Raw genomic sequence first — 26,549 nt, 5'->3', positions numbered from 1 at the left:
TGTGCTACTACTGAACGTGTGGGTGTGCTACTCCTAAACGTGTGGGTGTGCTACTACTGAACGTGTAGGTGTGCTACTCCTGAACGTGTGGGTGTGCTACTACTGAACGTGTGGGTGTGCTACTACTGAACGTGTGGGTGTGCTACTACTGAACGTGTGGGTGTGCTACTCCTGAACGTGTGGGTGTGCTACTACTGAACGTGTAGGTGTGCTACTACTGAACGTGTAGGTGTGCTACTACTGAACGTGTGGGTGTGCTACTACTGAACGTGTAGGTGTGCTACTACTGAACGTGTGGGTGTGCTACTACTGAACGTGTGGGTGTGCTACTACTGAACGTGTAGGTGTGCTACTCCTGAACGTGTGGGTGTGCTACTACTGAACGTGTGGGTGTGCTACTACTGAACGTGTGGGTGTGCTACTACTGAACGTGTGGGTGTGCTACTACTGAACGTGTGGGTGTGCTACTTCTGAACGTGTGGGTGTGCTACAAATGAACGTGTGGAGGTGCTACAACTGAACCTGTGGATGTGCTACTCCTGAACGCAGCGGTGTGCTACCACTGAACGTGTGGGTGTGCTGCTACGGGGGACATGCTCCCACTGAATGTAGGGAAGTGCTAAATCTGAACGTAGGGACGTTTTTAATCTGAACGTAGGGACGTGCTAAATCTGAACGTAGGGACGTTCTAAATCTGAACGTAGGGAAGTGCTAAATCTGAACGTAGGGACGTTCTAAATCTGAACGTAGGGACGTGCTTAATCTGAACGTAGGGACGTGCTAAATCTGAACGTAGGGACGTGCTATATCTGAACGTAGGGACGTGGTATTACTGAACGTAGGGACTTGCTACTACCGAGCTTAGGGACTTGCTTCTACTGAATGTAGGGACGTGCTACTGCTAAACGCAGGGACGTGCTATTACTTAACGTAGGGACGTGCTACTACTAAACGTAGGGATGTGATACTACGTAACGTATGGGTGTGCTACTTAATAACGAACTGACAGACTTGCTTCTACTGAAAGTCGGCACGTGCTACCGCTGAACGTCGGGATGTGCTTTTACTGAACGGTGGAACGTGTACTACTGAACGCAGAGATGTGCTTCTACTGAACGGAGGAACGTTTTGCATTGTCTGATATATAATCACATAGCATCTACTTTCTTCATTGATTGTGTAGGATTTAATTACGGTTGATTACCACTTAAGTAGCTTGAATGTACTCCAGTAATGTATGGATTGTCTATGGATTAACTTAATTACATCATGAACATTGAAGGAGTAATACGAGTGCACCGGTTGAACTTTATGTTCCTTAGACCCTATGATTAGGTCCAAAGGGCTCACAAATAATAACGAAGATATTGTGAATTTATAGAAATTAAACGATTCAATATCCAGGATTGCACACATCACGTGCATATAAACGTGCTATACATCGCTGTTATTGTGACAATCATTCTCATATTAGCGTAGTTCACAGATTTTACTTGTTACGAGTGTAGCAAACATATGCCGAATTTATTGACCGCATCACGATTATCGATGAAATATGTTAGCATATATTGCTTACATTATTCTATAATATAGGGCAAGTATAATTCTGAATTGTGAGGCATTACGCTTAAACTTAACGCATTTCCCCGTTAGCTCTTAAATATACCATTATAAATCATTTGCGCTCATAAAAAAACATTATTACTGTAATGTACGAAAAATATGCCTAAATATTACAATACAACCGTATACCATAACAAATGATGGCATCCTTGTATTTCAGATATACACATTCTGGTTTTCTGAAAATATTCCGACAACGAGGCTTAAAGGCCAAAGAAATAACCATTTGTCAATCCGGACATTGATGACTGTAAACACAACGTGGGTTGAGAATTTGATTTCCTTGAAAACAGATTGGACTGGAAATGTTTCCGTCACGATCATTAGCTAGTGCTAGATTTGCGCCATGCTATGTGAAAAGCGGATTTAATGCGTATGGGTAAAGTGTCGTCCCACAGGCTTATCAGGAACTACGCTTGTTGTTAAGAAGGTACTTACTTTTTTGACAAATATCTTTAAAGCGGAAAGTGTCGTCCCATATTAGCCTGGGACGACAATTAACGCACGTGCATTAACCCCCCTTACCACAGAGCACTTCTCATATGAATATAAAGGATGTTATAAGAAGGGCACTTGCTTTTGTACAAAATTGACACCTCTTCGGGAACGTGTGCTCAATATATAAATCATGACATATTGATGTTGGGCACGAAATGAAACATGATAATAAGACCTACCACACAAACATATGAAATCGGTACCGAGGAATAATAAATCTAATATAGCAAAACACAAAACTCGATCAACACAATTAGTAATGAAATAGTTGATCTTGTCAACATCTTTTGCTCATTTATTTACAAAAAAACACACAGAAAATGCTAAAAACTAAGAACGCCGACTTTAAACGGCTTATCCAACAAAGTTTGGGTAAAAACTGTTCGAATTGCAGAACAACACACTTACCACACACTTTAAAACAAACCTGCGTCTGTCTATTATTATTAATTATACACATGCAGACAGAAAAAGAAAACATGAATGTCAAAACGTGACGTGTAAATCGAATTCAACGTTTAACACCATGAAGTGAACGATTAATCTACATTATATTGTCAAACAAACAAAATATAAGAATAAGATTGTGCATATGTTTCCTTCAGAATTAAAAAAATAGCTCTACTGCCAACATCCTCTGAAAAAAATTCACAACATCGAAAATAATATTATCAATTGAATAGTCATTCTATTAGCATCAGCTTTTAGTGAATAATATAGTGTATTGCCTAACAACAGATATGTCTAGTTTCAAGACCCATTTGAGGAACGCATTCCCGACATGTCCGTTTTAAGATATTGTATACTATAAGTTAATCGCATAGTGTAAATAATATATATTTATACATTTGATAGTAGGCACATGTCTGTAAAATATGTATTACTTGTCGGTATAGCGTGAACATTCAAAGTAGTTTCATTTGCACCTAAAGTGCATTGCATACATTTTCACCGCCACATGCTAAAACTATAAACAACAAAGTTGTATGTATTTGTGTTGTATTAAGAATATATAAACATTTTGCCTGTTTCGAAAAATACATTTAATCGTCTACTAATCAATTTACAGAATTTATTATTTAACAACATTCGTTTGCACATTAACTAATTGTAAATTTGAAGCTTGTCTGAGCAAATAGATATTAAAGGACGAATCCCATACGAGCTAATATCCCTTACTCATATATTTTCCGTCGTATCACCCCGTATCACTGACACCAAATTGCGACACGCGCTTTGTTTGATAGTACACAACCTCCGGAAAACAGTAATTCACTTATTCAGGCAATATGTTACAATGTCCAAATAAGAGTATCGAATGTCGCGATGCATGTTTAACTGAAATACATGAATACCCATTTTAGATATTGTTGTATTCTTGTGACTTTTATGTAGGCGATGGAAATAACTAATATTCGTTATTAATTCATTAAACACACAATTATTTTGTAATCATAAAATGTAATTATTATGAAGTTCAATTTTATAAATCACATGATTGTAACAAATTCTTATCATATTTTTCTTTAATACAGCCCCAAAATGTTTTTTTTTACTTTCTTCATTTTGATTTGAAATATAGAATATTGAATTTACCTATATTAAACGTTATATCATGTGACTGTTTAAATGTGCTTACTATATAATACACATTACATTAAGTATAAGAACACTATTGATTGAACGTGCATTTATCTGATTTCATGTCGTTGAATCACCTCAGTTCATAAAAAGTGAAAAGTCTAATTGAAAAAAAAATCACGTGCATACAGGCAATGTGACCGAAACCTTTTGAAGACATCAATAAATTCACAGCGAAACGTTTTTAGTTTAAGTTTGGTAATAAAACAGTAGACTCGCTTCTCCATTAAACATCAATGTCAAGCTAAAAGAGACACTACCCATGAAGATGAAAATAGGAGATTGCATTAAATGTGTACAAAGTAGCTGAGTTGTTCTTTTCGGACTACATTAATACAGCCAATTTAAGATAACGTTAACATAAATATATTAAGCTATATATAACATTTCTTTTTATCATGTGAGGTTTGATGTGCGTTTTTCTCTTCCATCAATGAATATTTAAGATTTTTTCTTAAGGTATGCACTTAATGGGCGCCATTAGTATAATATATATATATATATATATATATATATATATATATATATATATATATATATATATATATATATATATATATTTATATATATAATGAAACTTTTAATTGTGAACAAATGCACATTTTCTGATCTTTGTAGTTGTAGTATCAAGTTTCATTTCCAATATAGAAGGGGACCAGAGGGAAGGGGGCCCCCCGTTACATGTGTAGCCTTTTGCCCCGAACAGCTTAAACCGGCCCTGATCCAGTTACCTTCCCGCAAAACTGTCGTCACTCAATTTTTAACATATTTGAAGGTGAAGTAGAAAAAGGGGTTCTGTTCTTTTAAAATCCATCACTCATTATAATATTGTATCCAATATTTACATTTATCAATAAAAAGCATTTCATGACAAACTTCATTGCATGCCAGTATCTGAGAAAAGGTTCCTTTAAGAAAACATACGACTGTAAGATTTTCATTAATATTTTATGTATCAATAGAAGTAAACGTCACATTGATGTGAATGCATTGTTGAAAGTGTAAGTAAATAAAACAAATATAAACGTTACATTAGATTCGCACGGAGTTACCATCAGATTTTGAAGTATTTTTCCGAAAGAGTACCGTTACAGAAGTTACTGTAGTCTTGCCTGTCAAATACTAATATATTTGACTTACGATATTCTTATATTCTGAGCTATTCAAATATTATGATAAGGAAAACAGTTATGATAGTTTCTCAGTTTATGTTTATTATGAAAAAATCTTGAAGATGCAACACAAGTGATTTCGATAACAAGTGTAGTTACGATCGTGCAGCACAAGATCTCTAGGGTTAATTTTAGTACTTCAATGTATGTTATCATACTCTAAATCAATTTTAAAGTCAACATTATCATTAAAAGATATAAAGATAAAAGGCCATGATCGAATTAATGCTAGGTACATTAAATTCTATCAATAAAGGGACCGGCTAATTATAAAAGGTGCTTCGGTAATAAGAAATTTTTTTTAGCTGACGCAGCAGTAAGGTTGGAAAACACTATGTTAAAATTATAATGTTTTGAATAGACACATATCTAAATGGTTTGAAATAAATCTAAAACTTATGTTCATACGTATATTAAAAAGGAATATTAAAATTGTTTATTTATGTTAGTGTAATTTTCCAAATGTTGGAGGAAATGATTCCGAATTAAAGTAATCCGTCTGTCGAAAAAACATTTATATAACCAAGGTACATAATTTGTCGCCATATATGTCCGGTTCTTAATGTGACGTTCTCTTCTATGTGTACGACCCGTGTGTTAATTACATAAATTCCTCATACAGCAGCTGACATTACTTATGGACGTATAAAATACTATTTATATATTGACTTATCAGTGAATGAAAGGTATACACTGATAAAGAGGCAATGATGTTCTAAAAACCGTGATTGTATAATATTGTCCAGTGGATTCTATAGTGGTCGTCCACACAGTGTTGGATATTATACACAGCTTGTGATCATTTGAATGTCCTAACATACATGCGGTTGAAAATTTTCAAGTCAGAGAAATTAGTTGTTGATGGATTTGGTATCAAACCTTTGTCTTTTACATCACAAATCAAAGAAACAGTACTTTTTAGTACAAGATGTACCTATAACATCATAGCAACGTGTGATTAACTGGCGTAACGAATGCAATTAACAAATTATTTCGATTTCACATGACACACGTTGATAAAACAACTGACAGGAAAAATGTCATTCTTAAATGTGCATGAGGAATGTGTCTAATTTATTTGTGTGTTTGCATTATTCATTCATTACTGATTATGATTTGAAGTAATAAATGCTTTATAAAAATTTGACGAGACCTATTTAATATGTGTGTAACATAATTGCGAAGTAAAAAAAGCTCGTGGAGAATTGTTGCCATGTGCTATACCTTTCTAGGAGTTTTCTTTTGTATGTATATTCTATATTTACCCTCAACTTTGGACTTTTCGTGATGTGGTCATTTCTCTTGGTATCCTTTTTCATTTGATTAATATTAAGGTTTTTCCTGCTATTTTTCAGTTTCAATAAGCTTAAATGTTGTATATACTTTCGATGGAACAATTTTGTCTTAAATCCAAAATGATGTATTTTTGAAATGTGTTGGACATTTTAAGGCATATAAAACATACATGTTTAAGTTTGTTGGCATCATAAAGCATGCTCTTTATTATATTTCGCTATTACATTTTTAGTTTAAACAGTATTTATTGTGTGTTTATCATTTTACTTTTTTGTTAAAATTCATTTGCGTATCTATTCCACGCATCCATGCGCAACACATATACTTTTGAAAAGCAGGCAAACAAGTAAGTGTTTCATTTTCAGTTTATTTTACATTTATATATACTTATTTTTGGGTTTTACCTTCATGTCAATGAAACGTATACTTCATACAGTCATTCTTTATTCTAATACTGACATACCTTCTTTGGGTTTCCTGTTTTATTTCGTCTTCAAACATGTGAATCTCACAAATGGCATGATAAAGCATACACTGAACTGCGAGCAAATTAGACGTTTGCTTATTATTAACCAAATTAGGGTATTGAATTTTGGTAAATTACCATTTATATACACGATACCGTTGATAATACAAAATAAAATAAAACTTGTGTTGCATGCAAGTTTTATTGATCGCTTCATTCATGGATCCTTATTCAGCGAGGTTTATACAATGCCTTTTATAACATAGTTGATCTCATAATTTGGGCTGACTTAAGGGTGCATATCTTCAAAAAGTAAATTATTTCATGGGGCATCATACCTGTGGCGTGAAGGGATTGCGTGATATAATATATTAAACAAGATTGATTTTCAGTATAGAATAAAATATTCCATTGATGGAAATTTACACATGTTAACAACAAGACGACAAAAAACATCAGAAAGCCATGCACTTTGAAGGAATCTGGTTCCGTGCATGTTATTTGCTTTCTTAAAACTCTATTACAAAAAAAAACTTTTTCTGATATATTTCGCCCTAGTAGGATTTTCCAAAGTTAGTTTTTACAAATTAGCTACATTTTCTTTCTGTTTATCAACAAAACAATAGTTGTTATTCGGAATTCTCAAATCTGAGTTTTTCCGATATTTGAGCAGGCGCGGTAGGTACAAACCAAAGCTGACTAGCATATTTTAAAAGAGAGTGAATCAATCATATCTCTTATCGCTGAATAGTAAACACCACTTTTTCTGCTCAAACGTTCGTAATAGTTGATAAAAAGACAATGATTTAATAATTTTTCTTTTGATGAAGTAATCTTGATCGTGTTTAATTTGTTAGAATACTATGTAACACGATATAATGCTGCATGTACATGTAAACAGCTTCGGTCACGTAACTATGTCAATGCATATACTGTACGTAGGCCTGCGCATACAGTTTTAATGGATGTTTGTCAACGAAACTACCAAGACACTGACTCCATTGTATACATATTATACTAATCAAATATATTTAAAATCATACAGACAAGTACCAAACAACAAAAACCTTACTATTCCTAGTCCATTCGTAGTACTAGAGCTAATATATCGTTCCATATCAGTTGGATTTTTATATGTCTATTGATATAGCTCTATTGTGATGCTTTTTTAATCTAATCTGAAAAGTAAAGAAACTTATTCGCTAAAGACTAGGACTTTAAGAATAGAAGGCACATCACTAACGAGCTTTACCATACATTAATACTTTTATTTGCTATATCTATAAAGCATGCCGAATAAACAAGAACATAAAAAATGATTTTCACAAGAAATATTGCAAATGTCGATCCGTTTGTATAGGTTCCTTCATTAGCATACAGCTGACAAAGTCTGTTTTTCATGCCTTTTAAGGATGTTAGCTACTGGACCCATTCGTATAGGCGGCTGTACATCTGAACGGTGTATTTAGACTTTAATCCTTTATTAAACGTCTGACATACATGTATATCAGTGTTATATTTGTTATATGTAATTATTAATAATAATAATAGTAATATAATATCCACTTCTGAATGGGAAACACAAAGGATATCGACGTTACTGGTCATTAATGCATTAATGACAATGTTTGTTTCTCCCGCGAGTTTCGAATTAAATCTTTTGTATATTGACGTCAAATAACAAACAAACAGGAAATGACGTCATGACGTTAAAAAGGCAGTGACCCGAAATTAGCGCCAGAAACACATGCATATACAAACTGTTAAATACTAATGATGATAATGAAAATAATATTATTTTTATTATGAGATTATTAATCATCAACTTATTATGAAAACATAGACAATAATAATCATAATTATTATTATTATTACAACTGATACTATTAATAGTAACTAATATTAATAATATTGATAACAATAATTATATTAATAACTTCACGTATATAGTATAATCATAACTATAATTATTATTAAAATATATGTATTTTATTATTTACAAAATTTACAACAAATAATAAAAAAGCTTATTTGGGCGAAATATATCAGAAAAGAGTGAAACGTGTTCTGTGTAAATTTATATTCATCTCTACTGGATACAAAACTGAGTTCTATTACAAAAATACAAACAAGGATCGAACTATTCGTATATACATATGACATTAAAGTGTCTTCGGAATTTCTTACATATAAAAGTGCTAAAAAGTTAAGACTATATGAATCCATGTTCTCCTAAATCCGCTGTAATACTTTAATAAATGGTAAAATATAAATATAATGTGTTTTCCGACGATTGTATTGGAACAAACTTAAGTGCGCACTTATAATCCGACGGACGTGACGTCCCTAAGGGTCAATGACAAAGGCTTATGGCACCATCTGTAGTAACGCATAATTAATGCCGGCATAAGATATTGGAACGCAAGTGGAAACTTTCAAAAATGATGCGCCCTTATCACAAAATAATCTTACAAACAGCAGTTAATAGTCCAAGACAAGTAAAATTTCAACAAAAAGGCGCCTGTCAATAAAGTTTTGTTTCTGTATAGATTAGACGGACTCTCTGTTGAATTATCTTCACCTTTAACAATGAACTAAATAAAGGGAATCGGTTCTTACGTACGCCTATACATATAAGTAGGCTAGTAACGTTTGCTAATTTAAACGAACAACCGGAATATGCAAAAATTATGTGTGACATTTGACATTGAATGTGACCATGATGTAAGGCATGGGGTATTTGTCGCGACACTCTTCCAAACAATTCCTTTTATTTTTTGCGAGAGATTGTAGAATCAAATAATGTTTTAAACAGTCAAGCTCAACTAAATTGTTGAAGCCTGATTACTATTGACTTTTAGTTTGACCTTGACCTTAGAGCCGGGGACATTGTTCTGGCGCACTACTGTACTTGACTATGTACTGAGAATGACTTACAAACGTTGTCTTTTGCTTATTGAATTGGAAGGTTTATTGCAAATCAATTTACGATGGAAAAATAATTATACATAAAAGGCACTGAGAAGGAAGTTCTTATGTTGGAGCTTTGTCCTTAAATTGCGACCTTAAAATAAGACCTAGTAGCCTTGGTCTAAGGTTCGTTACTCCAATCTCTTAATTCTCAAATCTACCGAGGTACTGCAAAACAAATCACTGTTTAACTAATTACGGTGAAGTGCTTAGGCCCTTTGACTTTGAACTGTGACCTTACCCTTTGAGTTTGGTACCTGGTGTAGAGAAACTGTGTCTTATCATGCTAATAAATTCTGCAAAGTCAATGGAAAATCCATTATTGCTCAAATAAGTTTATCAGGACAAAGAGTTAAGCACTTATATATGTTTTTCACTTTGACAGTTGACCGTTATTTACTAGAAGGCTGCGACTTGTTTCTGGCACACAACACCTTACGCTCGACACTTCCACAAATTTATTTGAAACTCTACCAATATTATACAATAATAAGCTCTAGGAAAATACATCATCTAGACTTCAGAACAGCCAACCCAGGCGTTTCATGATACGGACTTTTTTAAACGGTTAAATGAATTTGAATATGTCATCACAACACGTGTGCAGTACCAAAAGCTCATATAGCTTTAATCTTGCATAGCCCGTTCTTGTCTGTCATATTAACCCACGTTTTCCACGTACAACGGCAGTCGAGATTTATGGTACACAACAATCAATACATGTAGTGAACATGGACACTGCAGACAGTAGAAAAGACATAACAAGAACAACTGTGAAAATGTGAATTGGTGATTCCTTGTTATCGAAACCAGACTTTTTAAATATGCCCGGTCGATATCGAAATCAGCCTGTTATAGATTTGACCTCATTCCGTCATATTTTGAGGAACTTTGGTACACTTATATGTTATTTGCGACGTACTTAATTTTAATATTAAAATTTATGCCGTATATTATTAATTAGCGACAAAGACAAACTGATTGATAGAAACCCATAATTTTAATTTCAAGATTTACCATTTGCGAAAGCCATTATTTGTTCATCCTTATTTAACGCATACGTATCTGCATTTCAATTGAGTAAAGCAGAACATAAAGTAACATGAATTGGCAGTCATTTATTGTTCTCAATAAAGGGTTTTACAGTTCTGAAAGAGCTCATATCTTGTATGGCTGGTAATATCCCATTCATTAAGAAGTACAACACTGGAAGATAAGGAGACCTTGTATATAGAGAGGAATAAAATGATGGACTGTTAAAACACAATATAAGATATTGTCATTTGTTTTGTAAGCATATTGGATATTGTTTGTTGGAACGTTCATGATGCGTTTAAGGAATTGAAACGTAATATCTCGATAAAATAATAAAAATTAAAAGGTTAAGAAATGCATGCATTGCATGTTTATACAGAAAGAGACTGGTATTAGATATTTATGTAAAACTGTTTTGCGGGATGCAATGTTGTTGTTATAACCGAGACCGTCCACCAAACAACTCATATTGTACAAGGAAATTGGATGCAAATAGCAATCTATGTTCATTTTGAATCACATTTAGCGGTTCATACGCCAATAATTTCTCGGTTAATATTCTTGTAAGGACAACAGAGTCCTGTCATTGAACGATAAAAGATACCTATTTTATGGAACCAAATTTTACATATCAGAACATTGACATTATCAGCTGTGTTCTTTTACTAACCAAAAAGTCGTATGAGCTGCGTCTAGAGACTATACATCAATTCTGACCAATTAACGACTGACACATTTCAGGAAACACTGCGGGCGGATTATGTATCTTTTTAGAGGCGTTGACATTTTATCTTAAGCCCGAGCATAAATATCGGTTATCGAACTTTTACTGGTTCTCGAATTAATCTTGTTTTTGCAAATTTAAGTTATTTTCAACTCGTAAAAATTCGTGTGTAATTACTGTGTTCTTTTTTGTTTCACCAAACTAGTCTTAATGGCGAAAGAAATTTGGGTTGTTGTTTTTGTGAAACATGTTATTTTTTTGTAATTTCATGCAAGTGCAGTGCATACCTCAACCATAGATTATAGAAAAAAACACTTAAGATTACCAAACGGTTTTGATGTATTATATATATTTAAAAGCAAATAGGTACATATGTTACGACCCCTTAGGCCTACCAGCTTATGTATACCAATCCACATAACTAATAGACCAATATTTGTGACGGCCTTTCGTTATGGCCCAAATATCATCAACCGTAGGACTTTTGCAAGTTTCTAGATTGTTCATTAGAAATTGGAAGTATGTGTTTTTAAAGGAAAATCATCAGGAAGTCCAGTGTTTAAACATAATGACATTCATTATTAAACGTTTCATGTTACTCATCTGACCAGACTGCATTGGAGCCGTTTACCTGTCCGTATTCCTGATTATTTTCCTAAGAAATTGAAATAGATGCGAACATGTCAATACGAATAACAATGTCATTACAATGAACGATTGCGTTTTTAAGCTGAGCTATTTAGTGTTATTTCAATTGTTTTCAAAAAGCCCGAAATAAAACTGATTGTTTAATTCGCATTTTCGAGGCAATTGTTTTGGGATGTTTAGCACACTAAAGGTCGTTTGGACTGGTTTAGAACCGATTGATTTTATCTCTTCAGAAAGCCATCTCCAATGATAAATTTGGTATATCAGGCTTAACAAGACTTAAACATTCGAGTTCGGATGAGGTTTGAACGCTTATCTTCCAGCCCATGCTAGAATTAACAAAAGAACCATATGTTTGATATACCATATACCACCCTTCTATTGCCATGGTCTGCAATAGAAATGTCAGTTCAACAAATGGGCGTGCAAGCTTTTAAAGCCCATAATGTCCTCAACACCGATAGCAAATATGTAGTTCGGCAATGTTTATACATCCCGATCCTCAGTTCGACGACAATGCGGCATTGTATCAACACTAATTGGCCATTCCTCAGCTTGCTTATGAAATATAATATATGGGTGAACGGATGATCTACTCATATATCTATTTAAGAGTAGTTTATCTAATCACCAAAAAAACGTCTTCGTGCAAGAACGTTTAAATGAATTTCAGAATTTCAGATGAGTCATCATTTACGTTCACAACAAAGTAGTCATGTGGTCCTTTACTATAACTACCGGAGTGAATATGAGAACTTTGTTTGTATACAATTGTATATCTAAAGAAGATGTTTGACCAAACCTTAAATATTTAAACAAAAGCTTATTGAAAATCGTTTCGTCATGCAAAATTATAAAAACAAATAAAGTAAGGTTATCAAGAAAACTATGATTTTCTGATTCAGGTAGTACACGAATTCAAATGGTTCAGAGCCCGTATTGATTATTTACACATGTTTAACATTTTATATTTATTATATAGGATACACGTTAGGTCCTTAATGATTTAATTTTTCCCTGAAAGAGATCCTCTACGACATTATAGACAAATCACTTTTTAATTTTATACCAAACCAGCCGAACCTTACGCAAATCTTAAACCAATGTATTACACGCCAAATTGCACGTCCTTTGATAACACGTTAGAAACTTATATGATCAGTTCAATACAGATGTAAGTTCTTCCGAGGCAAGTCTAATAGTGATCGAAATCCTCCTAAGAAAATCATTTATCACGTCTGAGACATATTGATTTGTTCCACGAAATAAAACATTAAATACAAGACTCCATTCACAAACGCGCTTCAGTTGGTGCCAGGGAACGGCTGGAAGGAGTCGTAAACTAGTATGGATTTTCTGTCATTTTTCTTGTTGCTACCACTCCTTGATCACTACGATAGCAGAGATGTAAGATGGTAATACTATTAATCATTTTATGAATGATAAGTTGGGGGATGTATGAAGTGGGTTTATATCTTTGAAACAAATATGTGCAACATTGGGCAAGTTTGGAAAGTACACAATATGTTTGCTTTGAATTGACAAGTCGGATTGTGTTTATTTAACTAAATTGTCATTTTTGCTAACACAAAAACTAAACAAACCAATAGAACCAAAAAACTAGTGTAATACTTTTTCTTGATTTAATCTTTTGTTTAGTTAAAAGTAGCAAATATGAAGTCCTGTAGAGATTACGCTACGCGACCATATCGACTATCTAATGGATTTGAGACGAACATGGAGTCAGGTGATAACACAAGTGAATATTTATTGCTAAATATTAAGCACTAGCTTTTACTGTTAAGTTGTCGTGCGCCTATGGATTATTTTGAGCTCAAGTGCCTTAAATTGGTCTTTTATAGATACTTATCCAGTTATAGTGATGCGTTTCGGCATGTTAAGGCTATATCTTTAGTTTGTCATCGCATGTGCACGGTTTTTCTGTTCACATAATGGAAATACTTTTTTCATCAGCAACCCACCAAAATAAAATTAGACCTTTAACCTAAGAACATTATCGCCAAAAAAACTAAACAACGAATAGAAATACAAACTTTTCCTGTAAAACAATTTTAAGTAAAGTGGTTTCAAAAATTAAAACCGTTCCAATTGTGTGTTTTCGGAGACACAGAACGAAACTTAAAAGCAATACGTATTTAAATTGATATACATACTTCAACATCATCTGAAAATGCAACGTCTTTTGAAGTAGCATTACTCATAACCAGTTAGTTTTTTTTAGATACCATACTATAGGTGACCTTTGAGCAAAACTAGTGCTGCTGAACATATTTCCGATTTCATAAATATGTCATGAGAAAATGTTTTTATTATGTATTCGCATTCATTTGATCATCCGCCAATCCACTCTTAAAGCTATTGAAATCATACAATGTCTGGTTTAAATCTTATCAATCATATAAAACTTTCTGGGCATTTTATTTTGTAAACCTTCTCCCTTACGGGTTTACGAATACACCATGATGAGATCATGTATATGTTCTGAATGGCTAAATCATAAAAGACACACATTCGCATGTTAAGTCAACTATTTTAATTTCAAACGGAGAAGCGTAACGGAATTCAAAATCATATTAAGATAAACAAAAACAAGCATACAAGATGTCTGTAATAGGTTCAAATAAGGCGTATTCTTAAACGACACCCTATTGACAAATATGTGAATAGCTCATCAATATTTCTCCGCTTGTATAAATAGTAGATAAATAGTCTTCGTCATAAGAACTTCGTTATTATAGCTTCGTGTTTTCAATTGCCCATGTATTCGTTTTTTTTTAAGATACAGTCAATCAGTTTGATGCACTAACTTATTTGACATCAATCGACATTATCCGTATGCCCGTTGTTGGTGTTGCATTTAGATGTGCCTTATGCTATACAAAACTTGTATGATATAAATTATATGCGGGTGGATACTCGTATTAACAAACACTAAATCCTGCAATTTACCATGTATTCTTGTTGTTTTCTCACAAACAGATATCCGTATAAAAATGTGAAAATGTATTATCATATGCAGTATCATTGCAGAAAAAAATGCATAAACAGTGTATCAACATCATTATTTTATTTAATTTCATTTACATTACGTGTTCCGGATTTATATTTTCGACAATTATGTTATGGATATGTCAATCGGACAATCACCTCCATTTAGTATTTAAAAGAAAATTTAGTTATGTAGCATTCAGCGGCTAACGTTAATGATATGAGTCATGTTCTGAGAAAACCGGGCACAATGCATTTGTGTAAAGTGTCGTCCCAGATTGGCCTGTGCAATTCGCACAGGCTCATCAGGGACAACTCTTTCCGCGTTTATGACATTTTTCGTTTTAATACAGTCTCTTCTTAGCAAAAAAACTAGGCGTAAAGTGTCGTCCCTAATTAGCCTGTGTGGACTGCACAGGCTAATATGGGATGACATTTTACACACATGCATTAAGCCCAGTTTTCTCAGAACGCGACTCATATGATAACCGACTATGACTCAATTTGGACATGGAAACTTATGTCATGCACAGAACTGGCATTTCTGCATCAGGTTTAACAGTATGATTTTGTTATAAACTAACGGCTACACCATTCAAGGTCAATATAACACACATGTGTTTACTGTACAGAACAGCCAATCAAGCGTTATGTCTAACCATACGAAACAGACAGACATATTCAAATTATTATCACATGAGACCTTTATCAAACACTATCGCATCGGGAGCTGTGCTTCAAAACCGATATGAATACCAACTGTACATTCTGAAATGCGTGGGTTGAAAGGAAGACACATAACAGTGTATTGTGTGCACTCTTCGGAGAAATGTCTGCAGGTAATACAATACTAAGAAAACAGTTACGTTTCGAATATGTATGAAAAACAAGATATTAAAGCCAACAGGCAGGTGCAATTGTAGTATTTAGTTTTCCTACCATATTCGATAATTGCGTTACATAATATCCGTTGAAAGAAAGTTAGTTTACGAACAATTATTAAACACCATTTGAAATACATAACATTTATGAACTAAATAGTATTTCAATACATTTTAACAAATTTGCGCTTGAAAATTGTATAACATTATAAGAATGTATGAGAGAAAGTTTTCGATCAAATTAAAACACGAATTTACGAATAAATCGAGTCTTTGTTGTAAAAACATCGTCTACATTGTCTGTTTCAAAGTTCATAAAATCTATTTGGAGACACCAGACCAGATATCTGTGTGCAGAACGTTTTTCATTTTTGTTTTTATTGTGATTGATTTTATCATGTACATATACATTAATATATTAACGTAGATCTCGTAAGTTTTACGCATGTGTATGTGTTTGAATTGTCTGTAGTATGTGTGTAAAAATAACCGACATTTCAACAACTATTTTTATTCAGTGTGTTTAATTGTTCGCAAAACATATTAACCATATACGTATTAATGCTTATCCTAGACTCTGCACTTGTTGTAATTAATCAGCTTTCTATTAACATATACCGTTTAGAAGTTTTGTTTTAAAAATGACAATGCTTCACATTCAAGTGCAAAAGCGACCTTCACCGTGGTTGCTAATTTCATTTCTTTACTTTATTTTCGTAGTACAAACACAGGTGCATAATGTCATGAACGACTACAGAAGAGAGATTACTATAGTTTTATGAGAGTTATAGTTATAACTACGTTAAAGTGGCACATGACAATTGTACAATAATCGCAGATATGTTTCAAACTGCAGTTGATTACGCGCTATATATCAATAAAATAACGATGTGGACGAAAAACATTTACGTGCTGACCTTAATGTGCTTACAAATGAGTATTAAATGTATTATTGATGACGCCCAACATCCTAAATTTGAAACATTGTGTTGATGTGGTGTTATAATAAACATATGAATATGTTGTGAGTAAGCACTTAATTATACGCACCGGCATGGTTAAAAATAGAACATGTAAACAATATTGATATTATGCAACTACGTTTGAATTTGTATTTTATGATCGCAATTTTCGTATTGTTTTATCTAGCGGGAATCATGTCCATGTCAGATTTACACTACAGTGATCCTTACCGAACATCGAATATTTGATCGCGCTTTATTATGTCAATTGTTTAGCTTTATATGAAGACAGCAATTGTCTCACGATATTAAAAATAATTGTTATCAGTAACAGGACTTTATGGGTAAAAGGGTCATACTAAAGCATTTTCAAACTAGGGCTGGAAAATGCTATCGTTTATGTTTGTATGGGAAATACTAGTTTGAACGAAATATTATTTCCAAGCTTGCCACTCGAAAACCTTGCTGAAATTCTGCCGGTGAGCAGGGCCATTCTCGACAACCAGAATGCGACCGCTAAACATCGTCATCCACAAATCAGAGGGAGCATTTATTGCTCATCAGATAAAACTGTTACGTAACATGTATAATAAGTTATCAGATCTTAACTATAATAGCTTAAAGTTAATACTCATACTAAGTCTTAAAATATGCATCGCGAAAATAGCTTAAACCTACCACCTACATCCTAGTAAACAAAATGTTGTCCATTACAACAAGCTAGAATAGATAATTACTTGTATGCTTATATAAAATGAATACCACATTCACTCAATCACAAGCCCTCTCACTACTTTGTACGAGATTCTGCAAGTGGCAGCGTACCAATATGTGTTGCAATGCAGCGCAATTTGTGATTGGTCTCCAACATGAGCTAGTGTCAAAGTATTGTTAACAAAATTACTCCGTACGTACAGTATTTTATTGTTTGTATTATGTTTAAACTGCTACGCAAAGTACACACATAGCGTCGCGTGTTATGAACTCGTATTCAAGACAGTTTTTAACTCCTACAGGATAAATACATGTGATTGTCCCCCGGCACTTTCCTCTTTCTTTAATATTGTGGTTGAAGCCATAAAACGCCAAATTAAAGTATCTGAGATCATGTGCTAGCATCGTGAGAAAAGCGTGCAAAACATGTCTAGGCCTTGTGGCCGACCAGGAAAATAAAGAACATATACATATAAAGTTATGAATTAAAAGTAGCTTCGTTAACAAAAATGATGACGAAATATCCCATTCAATAATTTATTACCGATATGGTAGATCACTAAATATGGGTTTAGAGTGCGGTGGAAATCATAAAGTTTAACGTTAAATTACAGGGGACTTTTCACAGATTTTGGCATGTATTGAAGTTGTATTTAATGCTTTATATTGATAAATGTAAACATTGGATATAAAAAGCTCCAATAACAAATCAAGATTACAGTTAAAAAAAGAAAAAAAAGTATCCCTCAACAGGACTCGAACCAATGACCCATGGAGTCCAGGAGTGAAAGTCTACCCACTTAGACCACACGGCCATCCGTGCTCATACAATGAAGAATGTATTTTATACTCTATGCAGGCAATCCTCGTTGTTTCACAAAATATTACGTCAACAACAGAACTCTCAAAATTATTAAATCGTTTTGCGTTGCAACGCTTTATAATATTCATGTTTTTAAATTGTCAAAAGATACATAAAATTGCTATTTTAGAGCATGGTTAATCTTTAGTATTACTGTTTCCTCACAAATATCATAACTAAAATGAAAATTTGCGAATCTGAACCAACTTTTTTTAATTTTGTTAATTTACCAAAACGTGAAAGGCCCCTGTAAGTTATTTATCCATATACTTTTTTTTTTATAAACACTCTTAGCCAAGAAGACATACTGGTCTCTATATGGTTTTCTGCTGGCCTTTTAGTATTGGTGATTTAGAAGATCTTAATGAAAACATATGTTAACATTTTTAAGTAAGAGTATGCAATAATTGTACAAAAATGTTAACTTTAAATTCAAATGCTCTTACACTTAGCTGCGCCTGTGCGCATTGAAGTGATGGTTGTGTAGTTCATATTAAAAAAAACAAAGCGGGCTTTTATAACTTTCGCACGAATGCATATGATAAGTGTGCACATACTTTTTTTTTCTTTCTAGTTCTTAGATCTGAGAATGTCACCACCATGGTTTGAATATATCGAGAAGTTAAACGTTTACCGAACCGAAGTACATAATAAAAACAAAACATACCGTTGTTTGTTTGGTCCAATAATAAGTAACCCTCATAGCCGTATGCCTAACTGCGATATGGGGACACCCAAACATGTTCACGATAATCACTCAGAAGCCATCAAAACATGACCTGAAATCATTCACAAGCCTAGCCATTATGATAAGCAAAAAGAACACAAGCATCACGAAATAAAATAGAGGATATTTGTTGGATTCGTTGTATTATCGATTTAAATTCACGAGTTTCATAGAAAATAATATTTTCACGAATGGCACAGCCACGATTGAAAATATATTATTTCTATGATCACGAGTGATCACGTTTTATTTTATGCTTTTTTTCACAGTTTATATACATTGTTAAAGAGTTTAACTAAATAATTGCGCTGGGATAATGGCGTCATTTCGTCAAAAAATTACGTCATTTCAGAGTATACAGTGAAAATTATTGATAATTTTCACTATAAATTTTCACTGTTTGAAACAATGAAATTATCAGTTTTGATTCACTGATATTTCTCTATTAGCCACCGGAAAGCATAAAATAAAGGGTGGTAATTACCAACAGTAGGTACAATAAGAACTGGTCGAACTACAAACCTTATTTTCCAGCTCGAGAAATCTAAATTTGCTATCCTAAGATCCGTTAATTAGGTTCGGATCTTTGAATAGTATTGATTAGTTGCTTCGACGCCAATTACCAAAGAGTTCTAAAACCAAAACCAATTATTACCACAGAGATTGCATGATTGAAACCGTACAGTAGCAACACTAACCAGCCCATAATGACAAATATTTCCTTCAAGAATATGTTCAATCAATGGGTCAGTGGGTTGATTGCTATTTTAGGCCGTATCGCAATCGATTGTTGTGTTGTTAATTGTTTGTGTTGCCATTCAATGCATACGGATTTTATAAGTATTCATTTTAATGTGATGACATGTTTATCAATCTCAGTGAAAGAGGCAGCATTGTTTCAAAAATGTTTACGAATTGTTTAAATCTTAAAAATTTAGAAACACTCATACAAGCGCATGGTTTAACTCGTTTATGCCTAATGGACTCTCCCATCTTTCTAAATTTGATCAATTTATTTCCGAAATTAGTGATGTCAAGTATATTTCTACATATAGAATATTTCCTACAGAAATTCCTTTAAGCAAACAGCGCAGACCCTGATGAGACGCCCCATCATGCGGCGTCTCATCTGGGTCTACGCTGTTTGCAAAGGCCTGTTTGTATTGTGCCGTTCTGTACTGTTTTGGCAATTGGTCACTTGCCTCAAATAAAGAACCAACTAATTGTATATAATAAGAAGGCAATAATGCTCCAGCAGCTGGAGTTTCACTTCTTTATATTGGTATTTATAAATATACCACCGTGGGAGCGGTGGTCTAATGGTAGGACGCTGGCGTAGGGATCGAGAGGTCCCGGGTTCGAATCCCGCCCTGACCACTGGAATTTCCTTGAGCAAGAAATTTACCCCATATCTGCTCCTCTCTACCCAGGTGTATAAATGGGTACCTGTGAGGGATAAAAGTCAATGTTCCGTGGCTGCAAACTTCGCCAAATGTAAACGGACGACGGACGATATCCCAGTGGTATTTACTCTGTAATTATTAATGTCATTTCATGTTAGGCGTATTTTTACGATTTTCGCGACATTCTATATATAACGTCATTGTGTAAAACATATTGTTTCGTTTAACACCCTGTCGAAACCATCAAAAGAATGCTAACACCATTTAACAGACAAGTGATGATGGTCACGAGAATAATTTTTTCTGGCAGAATATTATTCATACATTTTACATTTAAAAAATGCATCAAACTGAATCATAATAATTGTATCAACCAATGAAAACGCTTCTACAGTTTATCAATACCTCCTGTAACATACTTCCTGGACACTTTCGATTTTGTTCATAAATGCGAATGATATAACGTCATTGATGTCTTGTTTGAGAAATTAAAGCACACCGAAGACCCTTATATGCAACATTGCTTATCAAGAACCGTGTCTTTTCTTGTCAATTAAAAAGGAAACCGCGCTATTGATACATTTAGCGACAGTTAAGATGATTCTAAGTAAAATAAGATCGAGGCCTGTCCGTAATTTCTTGAAAAGTCTTACGCCTGATATACCATGGTTGGCTTAAATTTACATTTCCATAGTGAAATAAAGTATGCACACTGTTTTTAAAAATAAAACAAGCTTTTAAATTAATTGAAAGTTGTTTGCGAGCTAAACAACTTAAATACAGTTTTACAACGTTATCAACTTAATCATTGTAATAAAAATCAATCAAGTAAGTGTTCTTATTCAGGTATTCTTATTTTTGCAAACGCGGCCTTGTTTATTGAATCTTTAACGACCAGTAACTAACGTTCTATAAATATTGTCTTTAGAGTAAAATGAATGCATTACGCAATATACTTGTTACAGGTTACCTGACTAAAATAACTATGGTAGGTTTTTAAGCACCTTTGTGGTAACCTATTGAATGGTATATTTTATTATTTCCAAACATAGATGCACTATTTTAAACATTGGTGTGCACTTTTCCCAATAGCAAACTTATTTTACCAAATACGAAACAAATCCTAATTGATCAACGGTCAATTGAATGGACAAATGTGTCAATAGCAGAAACTAATCGACGCCACGTTTGCAAAAAAGGTCATTTAATCTAGTTAACTTATTATATTGTTTATGTGTTAAGTGACAGTATTGGCATTCTATACATAGATGGTGACGTCACTACGTTAATTGTCACCTCTATACTAAGACGCATCGCATTCCCCTGGTTTGGGGAATTAAGCTTCCGCCAGAGTAGTTCTGCGTAGGAATGAAAATCTTAATAATGAAAGAAAATCGTTTGTTATTGTGTGTTTAAAACGGAATGTTGTTTAAAGTGATGTTATTTAATTATGTTTAGATGTGATTGTGAATCTCTATTAAGACTGATAGCGATTATCAGAAGCACGATGACCTGACTTACTTTCGCTTTCACTTTTCACTTGTAAAAGAAGTGCTACCCACAATTCCTTTCGCGTTAGTACACAGGTCAGTAAGACCGGTGTGTACACAATGACCGTATTGGGGCCAATAGGCGAAGCTTATTCGTGAAGCGATCGCTGATTTACGTTTTCTTATCCCATGATAAATGACACTACGACAGTACAGAATAAAGTATTTATTCCTTTGATTAAGGTAACTTTCATAATCATGCTTCAATACGTTTAACAATTAGAATTTATAAATAACAATCTAACAATATATAATCACAAATATTTGCCTGAACACGAACATGCAAATTAAACTTAAAATAGGACAACACGTTTGATTGTTTGACCATAAGCATTAAACAGAAAGCGTCTTCTGTTTTATATTCGCGTTGCAATTAAATGCCCAAATAAATCAGAAATTAGCTTTTGAACAATATTTGTCCCGATTCGCAATTTCTTTCAGTCATTTCATCAAACTAAATTAGCACATTTAAGCTGGTGTATTTTAGTGAAAATTAAAACATAACACGATGACATTGCAATAGCATTCTCAATTGCACCAATTTAGTACAATGTTTGTGTTTTAATATAGTTTTGATTTAACATGGATGTAACTGTTTAAACTGCTGTTCGGCGTCAACTTGTATAGTGTTAACGTTCTTTTTATTAAGTTAGTATAATAACAATTTACATTTAAGGGAACATGTTGTCTTTAGGAATAAATATAAAAAACTTTAATTTATAAACCTCGAGTTTTGAATATTGTAAAATAAAAAAATATGTATAATGTTGTAATTTTCCTTACATAGGAATGTAAATTAGGAAATAACAATTTAACAAAATCCAATATCAACGACCAAATATCACAGAAAATATATGTACATATCACATAATATAGCACTTGTATTTTATACAATATCTAATAAAACATACGAACATTTATCATAAACTTTAAAACATCCTCATGCATGGCTATGAGGTTCAGCATTAATAATTCTCCTATTGGTATAAATTGTACAATGTTTGATACCAGTCATATCATAGGAATGCGGGACCTGATTGTAAGCGTTCAAACGAGTCCCTCTGCGTGTAATGGACTTCTTTCCGCAGATGAACCGCTGCGTAATTTTTCGAAAGTCCGAACTGCCTAAACCGTACAGAAACGGATTCAGGGCAGCACTGCATGCCAGTACCCAACCGCTCAGCTGCAAAGCCCAGTTTGGAAGGTTGCTGGGGCAAATAGAAAATATGATTTTACACAAAATGAAAGGCGACCAGCATATAACGAATGTTAGCACAAGCATTGCAAGTGCAAACAGCGCTTTGTTGTCTTGTCGTAGCAGAAAGTCTCGCACCGCTGCATCAGCTTCGTCTTTGCTTGTGTGTGCCAAGCAAGGTAATTTGGGAGCTCTATACAAGGAAGAACTTTTACCGTGGTGATATGGCAGCGATGCGTAATCAATTGAAACACTCCGACCGTTAATTACGCACGATTTGTATGTTTGGACGTGAAAGTTATTATTTTGAGAACTCAAGCTCCCGGGGTGACCGTAGCTCAACCGACGTATTGTCGACAAAATGTTTTCCATTACACTTTTTCGTCGATTGCCATTGGATACAGAAGTAATAATATCCATCTTTTCTAGACTTCCTTCAGATTCTGATGACGTTTTCCGTTTACCATCTGAAGTACTAAGCGACCGTCGAATCTTTTTGCTGTTACGTCTCCTTGCAAGTTTTATGTAGATACCCATGTTCAGTGAAAGTAATATTATGAGCGGAATAAAAAATTCGATGAAACAAGCTGATATGGTGAAACCCGGATTTAGTTCGTAGGGGACCCTGCAGTATTTGTGTATTTGCGGAGGCGTTACTTGAATATAACTCCATCCCAAAATAGACGGCACGTGAACAGTGCAGCTTATCATCCATATTAATGCAACTAATGAAAATGTTATTCGTTGATTTCTTTTAATTCTGTACGAAAATGGAAAATTGACCGACCACCACCTGTCAACTGTTATCAAAATAATGCTTAAAATGGTGACGTAAAATAAAGTGTATTTCAACGTCAGAAAGTATATGCACGTTTTGTCACCAAACATCCATTCCCCGTTTAACGTTTCGGCGATGGAAACTGTCATTGATAATCCGATTGTGAAATTGGCAACTGCTAAGCTGAGGATGTAAGTGTTCCGACTTTTTCTGATTGTTTGATGCGTAGCGAACATCACAATAATGGCGCCATTCGCGACAATCGTTATAAAACATATTGTAACCAGTGGCATAGCCAAAAGCCACAGTTCTACAAAACTCGCATTTTCAAAAAGTTTTGTTTCCTGTGGTAGGTAGCACGATGTGTTATTCATAGCTGCGATGAACATTTTATGTGAGTCGTATCATTCTTCCGTTAGCAAATGTTGAAGATTAAGTCCTCATTTATCGTAAGAATAAGCCTATATTCCTTTGTCACACTGCGATTCGCGTAAGGTTAGTCTTTCTCAAACAACTCCAACTATAGTTCTCTTTCAAACAGAATCTCTGGAAATGGTCAGCACCAAAGCCGCTCTTCCAATGATTTTTCAATACTGACTGAAGTCGTCAGCATTAGCAATCCCATGCAGCGAAGCCAGAATGCATGCCATTTCAGGAGAAATATATCCAATATTGAACCGACAGTCTGCAGTTAAGCGCTTAAATAGCATCACTATGTCCGCTTAATAAAACAGCGCTAGGCTATGGAAAGCGAGCGCCTTTGTATTGGATTCATGCTTGCCAAAGGTCACTTCATGGGGAATCACATGGACCACTGCGTGGACGAATATCGGTTTCTTTCTAAATGTTAATATTAACATGTCTTTACCATTATTATGCGTTTAATGATTTAAATGGATACACCGCACAAATTATAGGCTCAGGGCAGTACGAGAAGACAATTTCTATAATAAAGGTTAACTCATGTACTATTTTAACGTTTAAGTACACATATGAACAAGCACATTTAATACTATCAACCAAAACTTGTTAGCCAAATTATTTTCAAAATTAACATTTTATTAAAAAATAGTTTCAGGTTACGTTATTAAAACAACAAACGAAACATTTCTTTCAATCCTAAGACAATTATATTGAACATTTTCAAAATCAGATCTATGTATAAACAACAAAATTCGTCACAAAATAACATTATAAAACTACCATACCCATGCTTTAAAGGTGCAAGATGGAAGGTGTTGGATATAATATATACTGAAAATAATAAAATTGACGTCATTGTTACACGATGAGATGAAAAACTTTATAGAACGCTCAGCTCATTCTGTTTCATAACGTTGATGCCCAATCGAAAGAGTCAAATTCATATTGCGTCCATGGATATTTCTCCCCACTTTGTGCGTGGGCTTTTTGATTTTTAAATACGTTTTAAGCCCTAGTTCTCGATTTAAAGTATTGGCAGAATATGTGTGCTGATATTCATTTAATTGTATATGATATAAAAAAATCAGATTTTAATTTGTAAAACTCCCATAACAACAACATGGAATGGCTATTTTAAACAAAAAAGTTTTAATTAAAGAAAATAGATATTATATAAAAGACTTTAATAAGTTATCACAAAGGAGCATTTTATCACCAAACTTAATCTAAAATATTAATATCTTAAAGGAAAAAAGGTTTTTAAGTTAAGATTGCGACATTTTTGTTTCACAAAGATTTTCCGGTGCCGTTATTTGAATTATAAAATTAAGTTGCGTTGGGAAAAAGTCTTTTGAATATATAGGTTATATATTGGGCTAAAACTATTGTTAACAAGTGTAATCGTCTTTTGTTTAATCTAAGCGTATCTTTCCAACGACGAGATTTAATTTTATTCATACGTTTAGCGACTAGTTTGTACGCAGTAAAAATACGTTATAAAGTTGTGTTTGCATTTAAGTTAGAACTATCTGAATGCTTCGCAGTGTAATAAATATACCAAAGGGATACAACTCTAATACAGAGGAAAATCGAACATCAGAGTTGCGTTTACTTTAACCAGCTATTCAATACAAGTTTTGCAATATTCTATTAATAGTTGCATACTAATTCAAAAACGTACCGCTAACAAAATGTTTCAAAATCGTTATGAAAAACCATAAGCGAAATAATCCGTGTTCTGTTTTTACATTGACTGAAAAGTACACCATCATAGTAATTATCAGTCTTGTATGTGAAGTTAAATGCTCTTTTAAGGCATGACGGTGTATTGCCCAACTTAACATATATAAATTATCATGACATTACAATAACTATATTTCACAAGTCTAGTTCCTCATTGGTTTAATTCTTTGATATCATTTAATCAATTAAACAATTATCTAAATTGTACAATTAAATGCATATCTTTATC

At 33.7% G+C, this 26,549-nt stretch overlaps 1 protein-coding gene across 1 annotated transcript; it reads right to left on the bottom strand.

Moving 5' to 3' along the window:
- Positions 1 to 23,121: 23,121 nt before the first annotated feature.
- On the bottom strand, positions 23,122 to 24,528 carry LOC127845945 (alpha-2Db adrenergic receptor-like). Its single transcript, XM_052377124.1, has one exon. The coding sequence runs from the start codon at positions 24,526 to 24,528 to the stop codon at positions 23,122 to 23,124; it is 1,407 nt and encodes a 468-aa protein (XP_052233084.1).
- Positions 24,529 to 26,549: the final 2,021 nt, after the last annotated feature.

Source organism: Dreissena polymorpha, chromosome 9 (assembly GCF_020536995.1).
Source record: "Dreissena polymorpha isolate Duluth1 chromosome 9, UMN_Dpol_1.0, whole genome shotgun sequence".
NCBI lineage: Eukaryota > Metazoa > Mollusca > Bivalvia > Myida > Dreissenidae > Dreissena > Dreissena polymorpha.
Note: the sequence above shows the minus strand (reverse complement) of the source record. Positions and strands in the feature narration are given on the sequence as shown.

Excerpts from the sequence above, each read along its gene's own strand:
- LOC127845945 (XM_052377124.1), bottom strand. The coding sequence starts at position 24,528 with ATGAATAACACATCGTGCTACCTACCACAGGAAACAAAACTTTTTGAA.